Below are 16,091 nucleotides of genomic sequence, written 5' to 3'. Positions count from 1 at the left end.
AGGGTGTGATCCTGGAGTACCTGATCGAGTCCCACATCGGGCTCCCTGCATGGAGCCTGCTTCTCTCTCTGCCTGTGTCTCTGCCTCTCTGTATCTCTCATGAATAAATAAATAAAATCTTTTTAAAAGGGGGGGGCAACTGTGTAGCAGTTTAACAAGACGTCGTGCTCCATGCACTCACTGCCCTGGAATGATCCCTTACACATATCCATGGGCAAGCTGCAGAATGGTCCAGAATTTGGTGTCCAGTAACCTACGTTATGGAGAAAACACACGGAGACCAGTGCCGTGGGGTCTCTAAGAGCACGCACCCGTGTCAACCCACAGAGTAGGTAACCCCGAAAGGGAGAAGAGGAAATCCTTGCAGAGAGATCCACACGGGGAGAAAGGGTCGTCTGTGGGGACTTGAATCTGTTCAGGGAGATTGTCTGTTCTCGTGGGACCATATTCATATACTCCCCCATGTAGTTAAAACTTGGCTCTAAAAATGGGAAAGAGCAACTGCCCCCAAGGAACTCCCTAACCAGGGGGGAAGACAAATGGCATTTGATCATGGTAACACAGTATCCCAGGTGCAACAGAAGGCACCCCCCCCCAAACACACACACAGGTCTTTTGTTCTACTCTCAGGTCTGTCCCATAAGATAGTGAGTTCCAGGTGTTTGGATGTCACAGACTCACAAATTTTATTTTTTAAATCAGAGCACCTAAATAAGTTGTCAACTTTATTTTGTATTGGGAGACTTTTTTTTTTAGTGCCACCTAATCTTACATAAAAATCTGAACATTAAAAATTGTAGAATCCAGACAGTGGGTGTATTTGAGGGTTCACCCATACAGTTCCTCCAACTTTTCTGTTGGAAAGTTTGCATGATACGATGTTAGGAAAAAAATACAATTGCTACCATTTAACTAAAAAGTTACATATGCAGGGATACCTGGGTGGCTCAGCAGTTGAGTTTCTGCGGTCAGCCCAGGTTGTTATCCTGGAGTCCTGGGATCGAGTCCTGCATCGGGCTCCCTGCAGGGAGCTTACTTCTCCCTCTTTGTTTCTGCCTCGCTCTCTCTCTGTGTCTCTCATGAATAAATAAATAAAATCTTTTTTTAAAAGTTTCATATGCAAAGTAGGAAGGATGCAGATTTTTCAAGTGGGCAAACTCACCTAGAGATAAGTCACCTGGGATTTCTTCAGGTCTTTGCAAACAGGTGCGACTCTCGTGAAAGGCTGAGGCTGAGATCCATGCTGGCATCTGTCCCTGAACAAGCCAGGAGGCCCTCTGGCACTAGCCTTGAGCAGCCCAGGGCAGCTCACTTATTTTATTTTCTTTTAAAGATTTAATTTATTTATTTGGTGGGGGAGAGGGAACGAGTAGGGGGTAGAGGCAGAGGGGGGATATCTCTCAAGCAGGCTCCACACTGAGTCTGACATGGGGCTTAATCTCAAGACCCTGAGATCACGACCAGAACCGAAACCAAAACTCGCTCCACGGACTGAGCCACCCAGGCGCCCTGGGCTAGCTTGTTCCTAATGATTTCCACCTTCCCTGAACAGCCAAGGTGTGGAGCTGAGACTCCTCTCCCACATACAGGCCAGTCTGATACATAAATAGAAGTGGTTGGAAAGGTAAACTCCTACATGCTTAAAAAATTCATTTTTAGAAGTCCATTTGGAGGAGGAATTCTTTTATTTACTTATTTTTAAGTAGGTTTCCCGCTGGGCATGGAGCCTGACTCAGGGCTTGAACCCATGACCCTGAGATCAAGACCTCTGCTGAGATGGAGTCATATGCTTAACCGGCTGAGCCCCCAAGGGGCCCCTGGAAGAGGAATTCTAACATTTCATTTCAAGTACATTATCCCTAGACATACGTATAGGTTTCACATTTTTGTTTTTTGCTTTTTAAAAATATTTTATTATTTATTTATTTATTTATTTATTTATTTATTTATTTATTTATGAGAGACACAGAGGAGAGGCAGAGAAAGAAGCAGGCTCCCTGCAAGGGGCCTGATGTGGGACTCTATCCCGGACCCCAGGATCATGCCCTGAGCCAAAGGCAGACACTCAACCACTGAGCCACCCAGGCATCCCCTTAGGTTTCATATTTTTGAACACAAAAACACAAATATGCACACACCAAACCACAGCTCACATGTTTGTTTACTGAGGTGCCAGACAAAGTGGCAACTTGATAAATGAACTGAAGTGAATAGAAAACCAGCACAACGCAGTATATATAGCGCCGTCCTCACTTTGTGTTTAAATTTATATACACATATATAAGTGCCCTGGCTTTGCCATGTCCTTGGGTAAGCCACTTAACCTCGCTGGGTCTCAACTGCAAAATGGCTGGGAGTCAAAACTACACTAGAGGGGTCTGTTGAGGCCGAGCACCGTGGTACCAGCGTAAATAGAGCCTGACAGTGTCAACCCTCTGGCAGGCAGCATCGGGTCTTTTCACTTTTTGGCCACACACTCAGTTTCCCAATGTTCTCAGGGGCTCATGAACCAATTTTATAACCTGGATTAGAGGAAAAGGAGGAAGCTTTACATTAAGTCAACCAGGTTGGGCAGCCCAGGTGGCTCAGCGGTTTAGCGCCACCTTCGGCCCAGAGTGTGATCCTGGGGACCCATGATCAAGTCCCGTATTAGACTTCCTGCATTGAGCCTGTCTCTCATGAATAAATAAAATCTTAAAAAAAAAAAAGTCGGGGATCCCTGGGTGGGTCAGCGGTTTAGCACCTGCCTTTGGCCCAGGGCACGATCCTGGAGTCCCGGGATCAAGTCCCCAGCATGGAGCCTGCTTCTCCCTCCTCCTGTGTCTCTGCCTCTCTCTCTCTCTCTCTCTCTCTCTCTCTCTCTGTGTGTGTGTGTGTGTGTGTCTATCATGAATAAATGAAATTTAAAAATCTTTAAAAAAAATAAAAATAGGGATCCCTGGGTGGCGCAGCGGTTTAGCGCCTGCTTTTGGCCCAGGGCGCGATCCTCGAGACCCGGGGTCGAATCCCACGTCGGGTTCCCGGTGCATGGAGCCTGCTTCTCCCTCTGCCTATGTCTCTGCCTCTCTCTCTCTCTCTCTGTGTGTGACTATCATAAATAAATAAATAATATAATAAAATGTAGGTTTTATTATTTAAAAAAATAAATAAAATAAAAATAAAAAATTCAAGTCAATCAGGTGGGGACGCCTGGGTGGCTCAGTGGTTGAGCATCTGTCAGCCTGTGACCCCAGGGTCCTGGGATCAAGTTCCACATCGGGCTTCCTGTAGGGAGTATGCTTCTCCCTCTGCCTAGGTCTCTGCCTCATGAATAAATTAAAATCTAAAAATATTCTTTTAAATCCACCAACCAGATGGATTTAAAAAGGTGGCTAATTCATATAATGGAATACTATTCAGTCTTTAAAAGGAGTACAACAGGGCGGCCCCGATGGCACAGCAGTTTAGTGCCGCCTGCAGCCCAGGGTGTGATCCTGGAGACCCCAGATCAAGTCCCACATCAGGTTCCCTGCATGGAGCCTGCTTCTCCCTCTGCCTGTGTCTCTGCCTCTGTGTCTCTATGAATAAATAAAAATATTTTTAAAAATAAAATAAATAAAAAAATAAAAGGAGTACAACACGTTAGTTACCCTGTGAAGACTGAGCCCAGGATGCTCAGGGAGGAAACTGGACACAGAAGGCCCACAGTGGGGGATCCCTGGGTGGCGCAGCAGTTCTGCGCCTTTGGCCCAGGGCGCGATCCTGGAGACCAGGGATCGAATCCCACATCGGGCTCCCGGTGCATGGAGCCTGCTTCTCCCTCTGCCTGTGTCTCTGCCTCTCTCTCTCTCTCTCTCTCTCTCTCTCTCTCTCTGTGACTATCATAAATAAATAATAATAATAAAAAATTAAAAAAAAAAAAAGAAGGCCCACAGTGTGTGAATCCACATGTGTGACACATCCAGGACAGGCTCATCCATGGACAAAGGGGCCCCGTGGGGCCAGAGGGCTGGGGAAAGACTGCTGATGGGAACAGGATTTCTCCTTAGGATGATGAAAATGTTCTTGAACTAGAAGTGATGGTTGCCCAATCCTGAATGTACTAAAAATCATTTAATGTTTTAAATGGATGAACTTCAGGGCAATGTGAAGTGTATTTCAATGAAGCAGTTACATAATAAAAACCAAACCAAATCCAACCGGACCAGGAAAGCAACATGCCTGATGTTGTGATTTTTTTCTGCATAGCAATTCGATATTTTTCTGGATTTTGCTCATTTTTAACAGTGGCGTTGTCCTTAACTTTCAAAACGAGTGAAACATCTAAAAAGCCATCAGTGTCAACAAGGAGCCCGCCTCTGTGACTTCTGCCCCTGGGAGCAGCACCCACCTGGGGACGGTCCCGGCATTTCCTCTGCTCCTCATAGCTGGGCGTCGCTCCTACTTCTATTTCATGGTCACACTTGACATTTGAGATGGAACTCATCTGCCGAACAACTGACCCATTCAAGAAGCGAACAACTCGAAGGATTTCGGCACATCCCCAGTTGTGTGCGGCCATTGGCCAACCTAGAACATGCTCGTCAGCCCCACGAAGCAGCCCCACCCCCACCCAGCGTGTTTTCAAGGGCACACTTGGCACATTTTTAAGGACCAAGAGAGACAGAACTTTTTCGTTATCAAGTCAGATCTGCCCACATCACTCCTTGATCATCAATAAAAGGTGCAGGGGAGACATCGATGTGAATAATGCCTCTGCAGCGTGGAGCCGCTCCCTCCCTGCAGTCGACACCTGCCCCTTCCTCAGCCTCTGATTTCGGCTAGAGATAGCATTTCAGGTCATCAGGACCCACATTGGTGCCCAAATTTCCCAAGGCCTCTCCAGGGTCACACGGGACTTCTGGTTGCTGACTCAGGCCCCTCTCCTAATGGAGGGCACGGCTGTTTCCTCGCTAGTAAGTGGGGACAGTGCCACTCACCTTGCTGAGTGTTAAGGGACACGCGGTTCCAAGCTGGAGGGCTGGATATGCCCCTGGGCTCGGGTTTGGGGACTGTGTAAAAGTCAAAGCCTGACACCTCCTGAGTGGCACTTAGACCCACAGCGCACCACTCCGTCTTCGACCCTGTCCTATCCCCTGAGCGGGAATGATGCCGCTTGCCAGCTCCGTGTCCTCAGGCTCCAGTGAAGAGGCACAGAGCGCCTACAGAACAACTCGTGAACAGGAGAAGACACAACCCCAATGCATCTGTAAAAGGCATTTATTCTGAGAATCTAAAAATCTGGACAAAGAATATTGAACTTTTTAGAAAAAGCCTACACGGGATTTCGTGGTTTCTTCCTAATACATTAACAAACCTAATAAGAAGGAGAAAAGAAAAACTTTAAAACAGTATCTCTCCAGTTTGTCTGCAGTTATGTGATTTAAAATATTCCTGTTCTATTGAGGTAAAAGCTGCAAACTTTGGTAAAGTTAGAAAAATTAACAAATCATTCCAAAAAATACAAAACCGAAAGAGAAAAAAAAACAAAAAAACCATGAAACAAAAACACAACCAAACCCTAAGTTATAGCTTTCTTGGTACATATACAATAACTACAAAAAAATTTCATTTAAAAAAAGTACTTAAAAAAAAAAACCCAAAAAATTCCCTCTTATAATTCTCAGTTGGTGAGCTGACCATTCAATTGAAAGGATCCACAGAAATGAAATCACCCCCAAACACTCACCCGGTATCGGGAAGAACTGGCTAACCCCAGTTTCAGAACCTGGCTGGCGTTTTCAACAATTCAGTGCTAAAAGAGAGCCCCATGTTTACAACAGAAGAAAGACCCCAAGGCACTTGAACATGGCTTCGAACATGTGCTTCCGTGGTGCTGCGGGTGGGCTGGCCCTTGGCCGCACGCCCGGCCCCGCGCAGGGCAGTCCAGCGGCCGCAGTGGCTCCCCCCTCCATCACCCAGGCAGAGGGCTCTGCATGCAGGGGTGCAACACGGAAGCACATGGGGGGGGGGGTGCATGGCTTCGGAACAGGCGTCCACACCGCCGGCCAGGACGGCCCCTCTTCTCACCACCTTCCCAGCGGGCGATGGCAGGGCCAGGGACACCCCGGCCACCACCAGGCACCACCTTGCTGGCCTGTAGGCGGCAGGATGCCGTCAGGGAGATGCGCCCGGTTTCCACTTCGGGGGGCCGAAGCCACACACCTTGAAGAGATTGTTCTAGGCGGCCGGGCGCCTTCTTGTTCGGCGGCGGTGGGAACTCGTGGGAACTTGGCGCTGGGGACACAAGCAGCCTTCGCGCCAAGGCATTTTTCATTCCATCTTCAGAAAAGATTTTTTTGTTTGTTTTTTTGCTGATCAACTGCAGGCTTGGTATTTTTTTAAAAACCAAAATAAAAACACTGAGAAGTCCAACTTTCTCTTTCTTTGAGCCGTAATACAAACTCCTGAAAATTTATAGGTTAAAAAAAAAAAAAAAAAAACACAAAACAAAACCAGGAAGACAAGGCTTTTTAGGGAGTGGAGGAAAAACTACATGTTTAAGTTAAGCCCACTAAAAACAAAATAGGGGGCAGAGACCCCCGAGACACGTTTTTTTAAAAACTGCCGGCGAGAAGTGCTTGAGGATCACCGCCCGCTGCCGTAGCCAGGGAAGAGCTGGTTGAGGATGGCCTGCAGCGGCTGGTTCACCTGCATGGCATAGCTCCGGCCCAGGTCGTAGCGGCAGGCCGGGCAGCTGAACACCTGAGCCCGGAAGGATCTGTCCAGGCAGTCCTGCAAGAGAGGGTGGAGTGAGAGGCAGTGTCCCCGCGGCCCCCCGCGTGGAGTGAGGAACAGTGACAGACTTCTCACAGGGTCCAGAGGCGCCTCCTGACCCTCGGTCTCACTTTCTGCCTCTAGGCTGGCCTCCCTGGGGCTCCTCAAAGACTCCAAGCTCACCCTGGCCTCCAGGCCGTGGCACTTGCAACTCGTGCCACCTGACAGTCCTGTCATTCATGCCTCGGCTCAAGTCACCTCCTCAGACGACCCTTCCCCAATGACCTTGGAGCATCAGAAGGAGATCTTAACCCTACTTGTCTTCAAACAGCACCCGCACCAACACAGAATACGTGTTCAATAAATATGCACCGATGGGAATGAAGGAAGGACGAAAGGAAGGCAGGATCTCTGGCCCTGAGCCAGACAATCCTCAACCAAGTGACAGCTGGAGAGGAACGCCAGGCGGGAACAGAGCTACAAGGTGGACGTGCCCTGGAGAGCCAGCTTCCCGCTCGGAGACACAGGGAGGACACTGCCCGCCCGGCCGGACTGGGCACGCAGGTGCACACACACCTGAAGGATGGGGTCAGGGAGCTGGGTGAAGGGGTAGAGGTCACCACGGGGACACGCCTGAAGCCACCGTGCGTCCACTTCTAGGCACAGGCTGTGGCTTCAGCTTCCATTTGTAAACACTCAATTCTTTTTTCAATAAAGCCCACAACCTTGATGCCAGAGACCCAGGGCAGTTCCTTCTGTCCAACACAACTATGATTCAGGTCAGCGTTGAAAAGTTAGGTTCTGGGCTGTGGCATTACCCACAACGGCCAGAGATGGAGACGCCGCAAGGTCCAACTGCATGCCGGAAGATTATCCAGCCTTAGAGAGAAAGGAGGAGGGGTGCCTGGGTGGCTCAGCCGGTTCACATCCGACTCTTGGTCTCAGCTCAGGTCTCTATCTCAGGGTTGTGAGTTCAAGCCCTGCCTTGGGCTCCACGCTGGGAATGGAGCCACTTACAAAAAAGGGGGAGGGGTGATATCCTGCCACCTGCCACCACGTGGATGGACCCTGAGGACACCAGGCTCAGGGAGAGGAGCCAGACCCAGAAGGACATGTCCTGCATGACCCCACCTCCCAGAGGAGGCCTGTCCACAGAGACAACAGGAGATGGTGGGAGCCAGGGGTGGGGCAGGGGGGTCCATGCTTCCCAGGGACAGGGTCTCGTGTGGGGAGATGGAAGATTCTGGAGACAGGGGAGGGGGGCTACATGGTGGGGTGAGTGTGCTTCGTGCCCTGAGCTGTGCGCTCTAAGTGGTTAAGATAGAAATTTTTATGTTGGGTCTATTTTACTACAATAAAATTATTTAATAGAAGAAGAAAATCAGCTGCTGGGACTTGCAGGCAAAGCGGTCTCCCTAGGACCACTCGGAGGCTGGGGTTCCTGCAGTACCAGCAGCCCCTGCGTCCACAGCACCCACAATGGCTCTGCCGAGAGGCTCGGTGTTGCACTCCCCACAGCCGACTGTTTCTGCGGCCTGACCCGCCAAGTCCCGCCGGCCCAGGCCACCATGGCACACAAGCTGGCCGGGAAGGCGTCGCTCCGTCCCTTGGCACCAAGGCGACAGAGGCTCAGAGGGCCTGCGTGGCTTTCCCAGGCCACACCACCGAAGGGACTTATGGGGCCACACGGCACAGCCCATGGACAGAAAAGTGAAGGGGGGACCCTCCACACTGCTTGGTGGTCTCTGAGTCCCTCCCCTGGTATGACAGCTGACGCAGGAGCCTGGACCAAAATGGGCCCAAGGCAGGAGAGGGGGCCAGTGACTCAGAGAGCAAGAGTGGGCAGGAGGCCGGGACAGTCCCTTCCACAGCTGCCTGCCTGCACTGCCCGTAAGTTCCTACTGACCCACTCGAACTACAAGACGCTACAAAAAAACAATAACAAAAACAAAACCACCCCCACATGCCAGTGCACCCAACCGAGCGACGCTGCCTCCAGGGCACTCGGGGTGGTGTAGGGGACCTCTGTGGCCATCACGACTGGGGGTGCTCCTGGCACGGAGGGTGTGGGGCCAGGGATGCTGCCCAGGACGCCCACGCAGAGAACGGCCCACCCCAGCGTCAGCACGGCTGCAGAGGAGACCCTGGCCACCCCACCTCCCCCCACACTGGCCCCTCGCCCCACATCTTTCTTCCAGTCCAGCCCTAAGACCAACCACCCTCCGGGCTCACCTCCCAGCCCTCGTCCCCTACAGGCCCCAGCTGGTCCGACCTGCCTGTCCAGGCTTCCGCACAGGGCATTCTCCCTTCCCGAGATGCCACTTCTAGGAAGCCCTCCCTCCTGCTCCTCTAAGAGCCCAGCACCTCATACTCTCCATCCCAGTCCACATCACGCTCAGTCACTATCTGTTATAACCAGACCTCAGGCCAGAACTGTCACCCATCCTCTCCAGCCCTGGACCCCCAGCCCGAAAAGAGGCTGGAGGAGAACATTCCAGGGAAGGAACAACTAGACAACACTCCTGAGGCAGAGGACCAGCGTGGCTCAAGGTCACGAGGAGGTGCGCAGGGTGGCACAGGTATCATCTTACTCTACAGCACGGAGGGGACATGCGAGTGTGAGGAGCACGGCAGGGGGTGATGGGAGCCCACGATAAAGGCTAGAGGGCCACCTGGACGAGGACAAGCGGGCCCTGGGAGGCCTGGGAGCCAGGAGCACGCAGAAGCCAAGCCAGAAGGGGTGGCAGGTGTAGGGCAACGGGGGGTCACAATGTCCTCTGAGCACCCTCCACCCGGGCCCAGCGGCCACCCTGCTCACCTTGCACACGTTATGCTGGCACACTGTCGTGATGGGGCGATACACCAGCTCCTGGCAGCAGATGCACTGGAACGCCTCCTCTACCTTACTCAGGAACTTCTGGAACTGGAGGAGAGTGAGTGAGCACAGTGCAGACCCCCCCTCCCCGACAGTGTCCAAATGGTGCCCCCCACCCAGGGCCCAGAGGCAGCTCTAAGACAAGAACACAGAAGCCCGGAGGCCGGGCCACGCCCAGGGTCACACCGAGTGGGACCAGGGACCAGCAGGACCCTGAGACCCGAGGCCCAGAGCACACCCGGCCTGGAGGCAAAGGCGCATTCCTCGGCAGCTCCTCAGGCGGGCATCTCAGAGGATAAAACAGAAGTTGCCAATATAGAGTGTGGAGGCCAGTGGGGGAGACCAAAGAGGAGCCGGGCAGGGACAGAACGTCACGGCGGTGCTGGGGGAGGACAGCAGGGGATGGGGCGGGCAGAGCCCTGGAAGACCGGCGATCAGCGCTCTGTGGAGAAGGCGACCTGGAGGGCACATGGCCGGCTGGGGCTCGGGCCCTCGGATGCCACGTCTGAATTCTGGGACTCGTGCATGACACCTCATGGGGTAAAGGGACTTTGCAGGTGGGATTCAGGACCCTGAGATGGAGCTAAGTCACCCTGGTGGCTCACTTCATCACAAGGGCCCCTGTGTGAAGGGGACAGAGGGAGGTCTGACCCCCAGAGAAGGCCATGTGGCCGCTGAGCCTGTGCCGCCTCCTGAAACTGGAAAGCGTAGGGAACCTTTTTGTCCTGGAGCCTCTGGAAAGAACCAGCCCTGCCCATGCCTGTGCTTAGCCCCCAAAGACCCACTTTGGCTCCTGCCCTCCAGAATTTCACGTTGTTTTGAGCCACCAAGTCTGTGGTCATTTGTCACGGGTGCCACAGGGGACTCGTGTGGGAGCACCGTGGGGGCAGGTACTCCAGGCTGAGGGAACCGCGAGGGCCGAGGCCCCGAGACCCGAGGACCAGGGCCAGGAGCCGGAGAGGACAACAGAGGCGACAGACTCCAAGGGTATGTATGGGACTCAGAGCCTGTTCCCGCCAGGGATGGCAGTGGCCAGAGGACCGAGCTGCTCACTTGTGGTGACCCATCCCTGTCACTCATCTCACTCAGGGCAGGAAGACCGAAAATAGGCCTGATTTGGCAGTTCCTCAGAAAGCTGAACACAGATGGACCTTAGGATCCAGCAGTCCCGTGCCTGGGATGGTACGCAAGGGGGCAAGCTGGCACATTCACACCCCGTGCGCCCTGCAGCAAGGTCACAGCAGGCAGAGGAGCAAGCAAGCCAGTGTCCCTACAGGTGAATGGACACACCCAGTGTGGTCCGTTCACGCGCTGGAATACGATCCAGTCTTAGGAAGAAAGGGCCCCTGACACCTGCTACCACATGGACAGACCTCGAGGACGCCAGGCTCAAGGAGGGGACCCAGACCCAGAAGGACGCCTCCTGCAGGACCCCACTCCCAGGAGGTCCCCAGAGGGGGCCCGTCCACAGAGACAGAGAGGAGGTGGTGGGAGCCAGGGCTGGGGTGGGGGGTGGGGGGGGGAGGTCAGTGCTTCCTGGAGACAGGTCTCCCTCCATGTGTGGAGACAGAAGGCTCTGGAGACGGTGGTGGGGGAGGGTGCGAGCCAGGGTGAGCATGCTCGGTGCCCTGAGCTGTGCACCTAGGGATGGTTAAGGTGGTGAAGTGTTTCTATTTTGCTGCACAAATGAAGATGAGAGGAGAGGTCGCCCAGGATGGGAGGGGTGGAGGTTGCGGGGGGTGGGGGGGGCACTCACCGGCCCATCTTTGAGCGACTTGAGGATCTCGCTCCACAGCTTAGTGTTGCTCTCGTCCTCCTTGATGAGGCTGCTCTGCTGGGCCGTGAGGCTGTAGGGCTCCACTTTGCTTTTCTTAGGTGTCCCTCCTGGGGACCCGGCACCGCCCTTGCCACCTGCCGGGACGGAGAGGTGGGTAAGAGTGGGCGGGCAGCAAGCGCACACACATGGCTGCTGCCCGCAGAGACACCCACCTCCGGACTTGCTCTTGCGCTTGCCCTTCCTGGGGGACGTGAAGCCCTCCTCTTCCTCCTCCCCCTCTTCCTCCTCGGCCTCTCTCTTGCTGTTCTCCTTCTCCTTCTCCTTTCTGGCCCGGGCCTCCAGGTAGCCTTCCGGATACTGCAAGAGGGTGGAGTTGGGACGTGAGGAGCACAGAGGGGCCAGGGACCAGGGCCTGTGTCACCGAGCGCCCTGCCCACTCCCCCCACACCCCTCACCTCGTTGACACTCCCTCCCCAGCCCCCGAGGTAGCCTCAGGGTCTCGGGACTCCTGCTCCCAACAGCCTCTAGGGAGCCTCTGGCCAATCTCTAATTGCCAGATAAACGGGCTGAGGGCGCAACATGCACCCGATAGGGCAGAGGCGAAGCAGTAAACATGGGAATGCACAGAAAGTGCTTAGCATCAGATCTAGCAAGTAAGAGGAGCTGATTATTATCCTCATTAATTCAGAGGTAGGCAAACCCTTCCCACCAGGGACTGGCAGCAGTGTCTCCAGCTTCAGAGCTCCGCTGGAGCCCAAAGGCCGGCAGAGCCCAGAAGGGAATGAATGGGCGTGGCTGGGCCTCCAGAGAACTTCATGTCTTTAACATTGTATTTATTTGACAGAGAGAGAGAGAGAGAGAGAGAGAGAGAGAAAGGGAAGGAGAAAGAGAGAGAGAGAGAACACAAGCAGGGGGAAGGGCAAAGGCAGAAAGAGAAGCAGGTTCCCCCTGAGCAGGGAGCTGGATGTGGGACTCGATCCCAGGACCCTGGATCATGCCCTGAGCTGAAGGCAGACACTTAACCGACTGAGCCACCCAGGCACCCCCGGAGTACAAGAAAGTGGCCCCAAGGACTTTGCTTGCCAACCTCATGTTGAGGAGTCTGGGGCTCCTCCAGGGTCTAGCAAGCATTACTGGGCTATAACCCCAGCTCTAAGGCAACTCCAATCATGCGGGATTTCCCCGTGTGTCACCTAGAAACCGTCAGGCTTCTTCAGCAACACAAGCGTGAAGTCACAAATACTCTCAGCAAATGCTGGTGCTCCCGTCCCTTGGCTATTTTTCTCCCTGGTTCCTTAGCTTCTGAAAGTCTCCATGGTACAAACATCATGTTCAAAAGACAACTCTTTGTGACCCCCGGGGGGAGGCGCTATCTGATTCTCAGTAGCAATTAAGATTCCTTAAATAGTCCCACACTGAGTTATCAGCTGTAAAGAGACTCGCCATAATGAACAGAAACACCATAATTATGGTGCAGAAAAGGCGCGCCGCGCACCGGGTAAACCCTGGGTGATGGGATCAGGAGATGGGAGACCCAGCTGCTGTGAGGAGGTGAGCGAGGGCTCGGAGGGAGCATTCCTCCCCACATCCCACCGGTTTTGTCGGTTTGCATGCTTGGAGGAGGCGTGGAGCCTAGCAAAAAGGAAGAACCCGGATTCCACACTGATTCTGCATGAACTCCTCCCTGAGCACAAATCTCACAAGGAAGTCTGGCTCTCCACCCTCAAACTACGAATGCAAAGACACAACCACCACCTGCCTACCTGCCCCCTGCCCCAAGATCTACTGGCTAAAGAACCCGAATGGTACAGCCAGCGAGGTGCCAGCAGCTTGGTGCCTGCAAATCATTAAGTAAACAGAAAGCTGAGAGGGCTTCCGGCCGAAAGGCAGGCTCCAGACGGCCGGGCACTCGCTGCGCAAAGCTCCCTGTGGCCGGCTCTGCCATGATCCCCACTGACCAGCCAGGAAGACAAGATTCAAAGCAGGGCAGCTCCGGGGCTGGGCTGGGCAGCATTAGGCACCATACAGGCCCAAGGAGTCCAGACCTGAGCTCCAGGGCGGCAAGCGGCAGGCCGAGCCTGGACGTACCTGCATGGTCAGCCCTAGCTTCTTGATCCGGTCCTTCCCTTCTTTGGTCCAGGGGCCAGGTTCCGTGTCATCCCTCCGCAGGAGGTAGCGCCACACCAGGAAGCCCGATTTCCCCTTCTCTGGCCAGTACCTCACGACCTGTGGGGAGGTGTGAGCTAGGTTAGCAATGTCCAGGGCTGGAGGGGGCCTGGCAGGTGCAGGGAGGGCCACTCACCTTGTAGATGCCGTCGTATCGGTTGCCTTCGGCCGGGGCGTATTTGCTATGCTTGCGACCCTTCACGTTCCTCACCACCCGCACGGGCTTCCCAGATCGCCAGTCCTTGGCCTCAGCCCCCTTACGGTCGTTGATGGGGGCACTGCAGTTCAGAGCCAGCGCCCTGGGGGCAGAAGCGGGGCCCCATGAGGGGTGGGTTAATGTCCCCCCACCAGAGGAGACGGTCATATGCTCACCCTAGAACCTGCGACTGTGACCTTCTTTGAAATGAGGGTGACGACAGATGGAGTCAAGTTCAGAGGCCATCAAAAAGGACCAGCGTGGCCCCCAGTACAGTAACTGGTGTCCTCATAAGGAAAGGGTGGTGCAGGCAGGGGCATGGGAGGGGCGGCACATGAAGGAGGCAAAGGCTGGAGGGATGCATCCACAAGCCAGTGGCCCCCAGGAGCTGGGAGAAAGGGGGAAGATCCACCCCCAGAGGTTTCAGAGGGAGCACGGCCTTGCTCACCCCTTGACTTCAGAGGCTGGGCCCCAGAATCATGCAAGAATAAATTCCTGTGGTTTTAAACCACCCATCTGTGTGGTGTTTTGTTCCCAGGGCCAAGGGACAGTAAGACACTGGGTGGGGGCACGTGAACCCCGGCAGGGCAGTCCCACCAAGGGGCATGGAGGCCCGGGACAAGGAGACCGGGGCTGGGGCTCAGCACGGACGCAGTGGCAGCGTCTTTATCACCGGGAAGGAGAGAAGAGCTGCGGACACGTGGCAGTTCGCCATGTGCAGCCAGCACTTCCTCCAGGACGACTGCGGAGGCGTGTGCCCCCGTACCCGTGCCGTGAGCTCGGGGCAGGCCTCACACCTGCCAGCCTTTCCCGACCACAGGCTTTTAACAGCTACCGAAATTAAAATACTCCACTAGACCAATACGCTAATGCAAGCTTCCCTCCCTCCTTTTATTTGGTATTTGGCTACTCTCACTTTGCCATTTTAGATAATGATGTAATAAATATCGCTACGTTATCAAATTTTCACATCCTCGTGTCTCATAAACACACTTTCGAAGTTGATTTATAGGGTCACAGGTGAGGATGTTTTCAAGACTCTTCACGCACGCAGGTCACCGGGAAGGTGGCACCCATCTGTATTTCCACCAACAGTGGAACACTAGTCTGTGTCTTGGCATTTCTCAACATCTTAGAACTCGGGGCCGATTTTATAGGGGAAATAAATAGTATCTAACCATTGCTTCTATTTGGGTTTCTTCTGTTACAAGAGTGCAACAAGTTTTCACGGTCACTGGAGATCTGCATTGCTCTTGTGAAGGAGCTGTATGTCCTTTGCTTTTCTCTATTAATTTTTCTCGTTGATTAGCAGAGCTCTTTACGTATAAGACCATAACTATCGTAGGTCATGTTTGTAGTCGACTCCTCTCCTAAATACTTATCTGTCTTTTCATTTTATGTACAGGATCTATTGATGTAACTTATAATACTTAAGTTATCAATTCTCTCTTTTCTGTTGGCTTTATAATGCTTTTTTATGCCTACAAGGTCCTTCCCCATCCTGCAGTCCGGGGTCAGCCATCTCTGGCCCGCTGCCTGGTTTTGCAAATAAAGTTCTACTGGAACACAGCCATGCTCGTTCCTCGACGTGGGCTCTGTGGCTGCTTTTGTGCCATTATGGCAGGGTTGAGTGATTACAACAAAGGCCGTGCGGCCCAGAAAGCCAAAAATACTTATTATCTGGCCTTTTAGGAAAAAAAAAGTTTGCTTTAACAAGTCTGAGTGACTTCCAAGTGTTTAGCAAACAGAAGGGGAAAAAACGGATGTTCATCATCTCTACATTCCATCACACTCTCAGTGGGAATCTAACTTCCTGGACATGACACCCCAAGAGAGAACCAACCCGCTCCTCCCCTGTGTAGCTGCCAGAGAACGAGGCAGGAGCAGCCATTGATGAAATGAGAAAACCTTTTTGCAAACCTGTTGGTGTTGGTGAGCTTCTGATCACAAGACTGTTCTGCAGTCCGTTTGTTGCCAGAGAGGTCCCGACCACCGCTACCCGTGTACGTGAAAGAGTTCCCGTGGTCCTGAAACAGAGGAGATGGGCGGGCTGAGCTCTCCATGCACAGGAAAGGAGACACTCCACTGAAAACAACCCCACACACCCCTGTCAGGATGTCAGCTGTTAAAGAAACAAAAGGACAGGTCTTGACAGGGACGTGGAGAACTTGGGCTGCTATGTGCTGTCAGAGGGATGCAAACTGGCGCAGCCCCTAAGGACAATGGCGTGAAGGTTCCTCAAAAATTAAGAATTACCATTCGGTCCAGCAGTCCCATTTCTGGGTTTGTACATAAAGGAATTGAAAACAGGGTCTTGAAGAGCTGTGTGCACACCCACGTAC

At 53.3% G+C, this 16,091-nt stretch overlaps 1 protein-coding gene across 7 annotated transcripts in view; it reads right to left on the bottom strand.

Moving 5' to 3' along the window:
* Positions 1–5,223: 5,223 nt before the first annotated feature.
* UHRF1 (ubiquitin like with PHD and ring finger domains 1) overlaps positions 5,224–16,091 on the bottom strand; it is a 53,497-nt gene continuing 42,629 nt past the window's right edge. For all 7 annotated transcript variants that reach the window (XM_041763480.1, XM_041763478.1, XM_041763479.1 and 4 more), the window contains 7 exons: positions 15,670–15,776; positions 13,690–13,852; positions 13,476–13,613; positions 11,600–11,744; positions 11,367–11,521; positions 9,554–9,658; positions 5,224–6,753 (listed from right to left, as the gene is read on the bottom strand). In XM_041763480.1, the coding sequence (XP_041619414.1) occupies positions 6,607–6,753; positions 9,554–9,658; positions 11,367–11,521; positions 11,600–11,744; positions 13,476–13,613; positions 13,690–13,852; positions 15,670–15,776 (960 nt within the window). In that variant the 3' untranslated portion in view covers positions 5,224–6,606. The remainder of the gene's footprint in view (positions 6,754–9,553; positions 9,659–11,366; positions 11,522–11,599; positions 11,745–13,475; positions 13,614–13,689; positions 13,853–15,669; positions 15,777–16,091) is intronic.

The sequence above is a fragment of the Vulpes lagopus genome, chromosome 7 (assembly GCF_018345385.1).
Source record: "Vulpes lagopus strain Blue_001 chromosome 7, ASM1834538v1, whole genome shotgun sequence".
Classification (NCBI taxonomy): domain Eukaryota; kingdom Metazoa; phylum Chordata; class Mammalia; order Carnivora; family Canidae; genus Vulpes; species Vulpes lagopus.
Note: the sequence above shows the minus strand (reverse complement) of the source record. Positions and strands in the feature narration are given on the sequence as shown.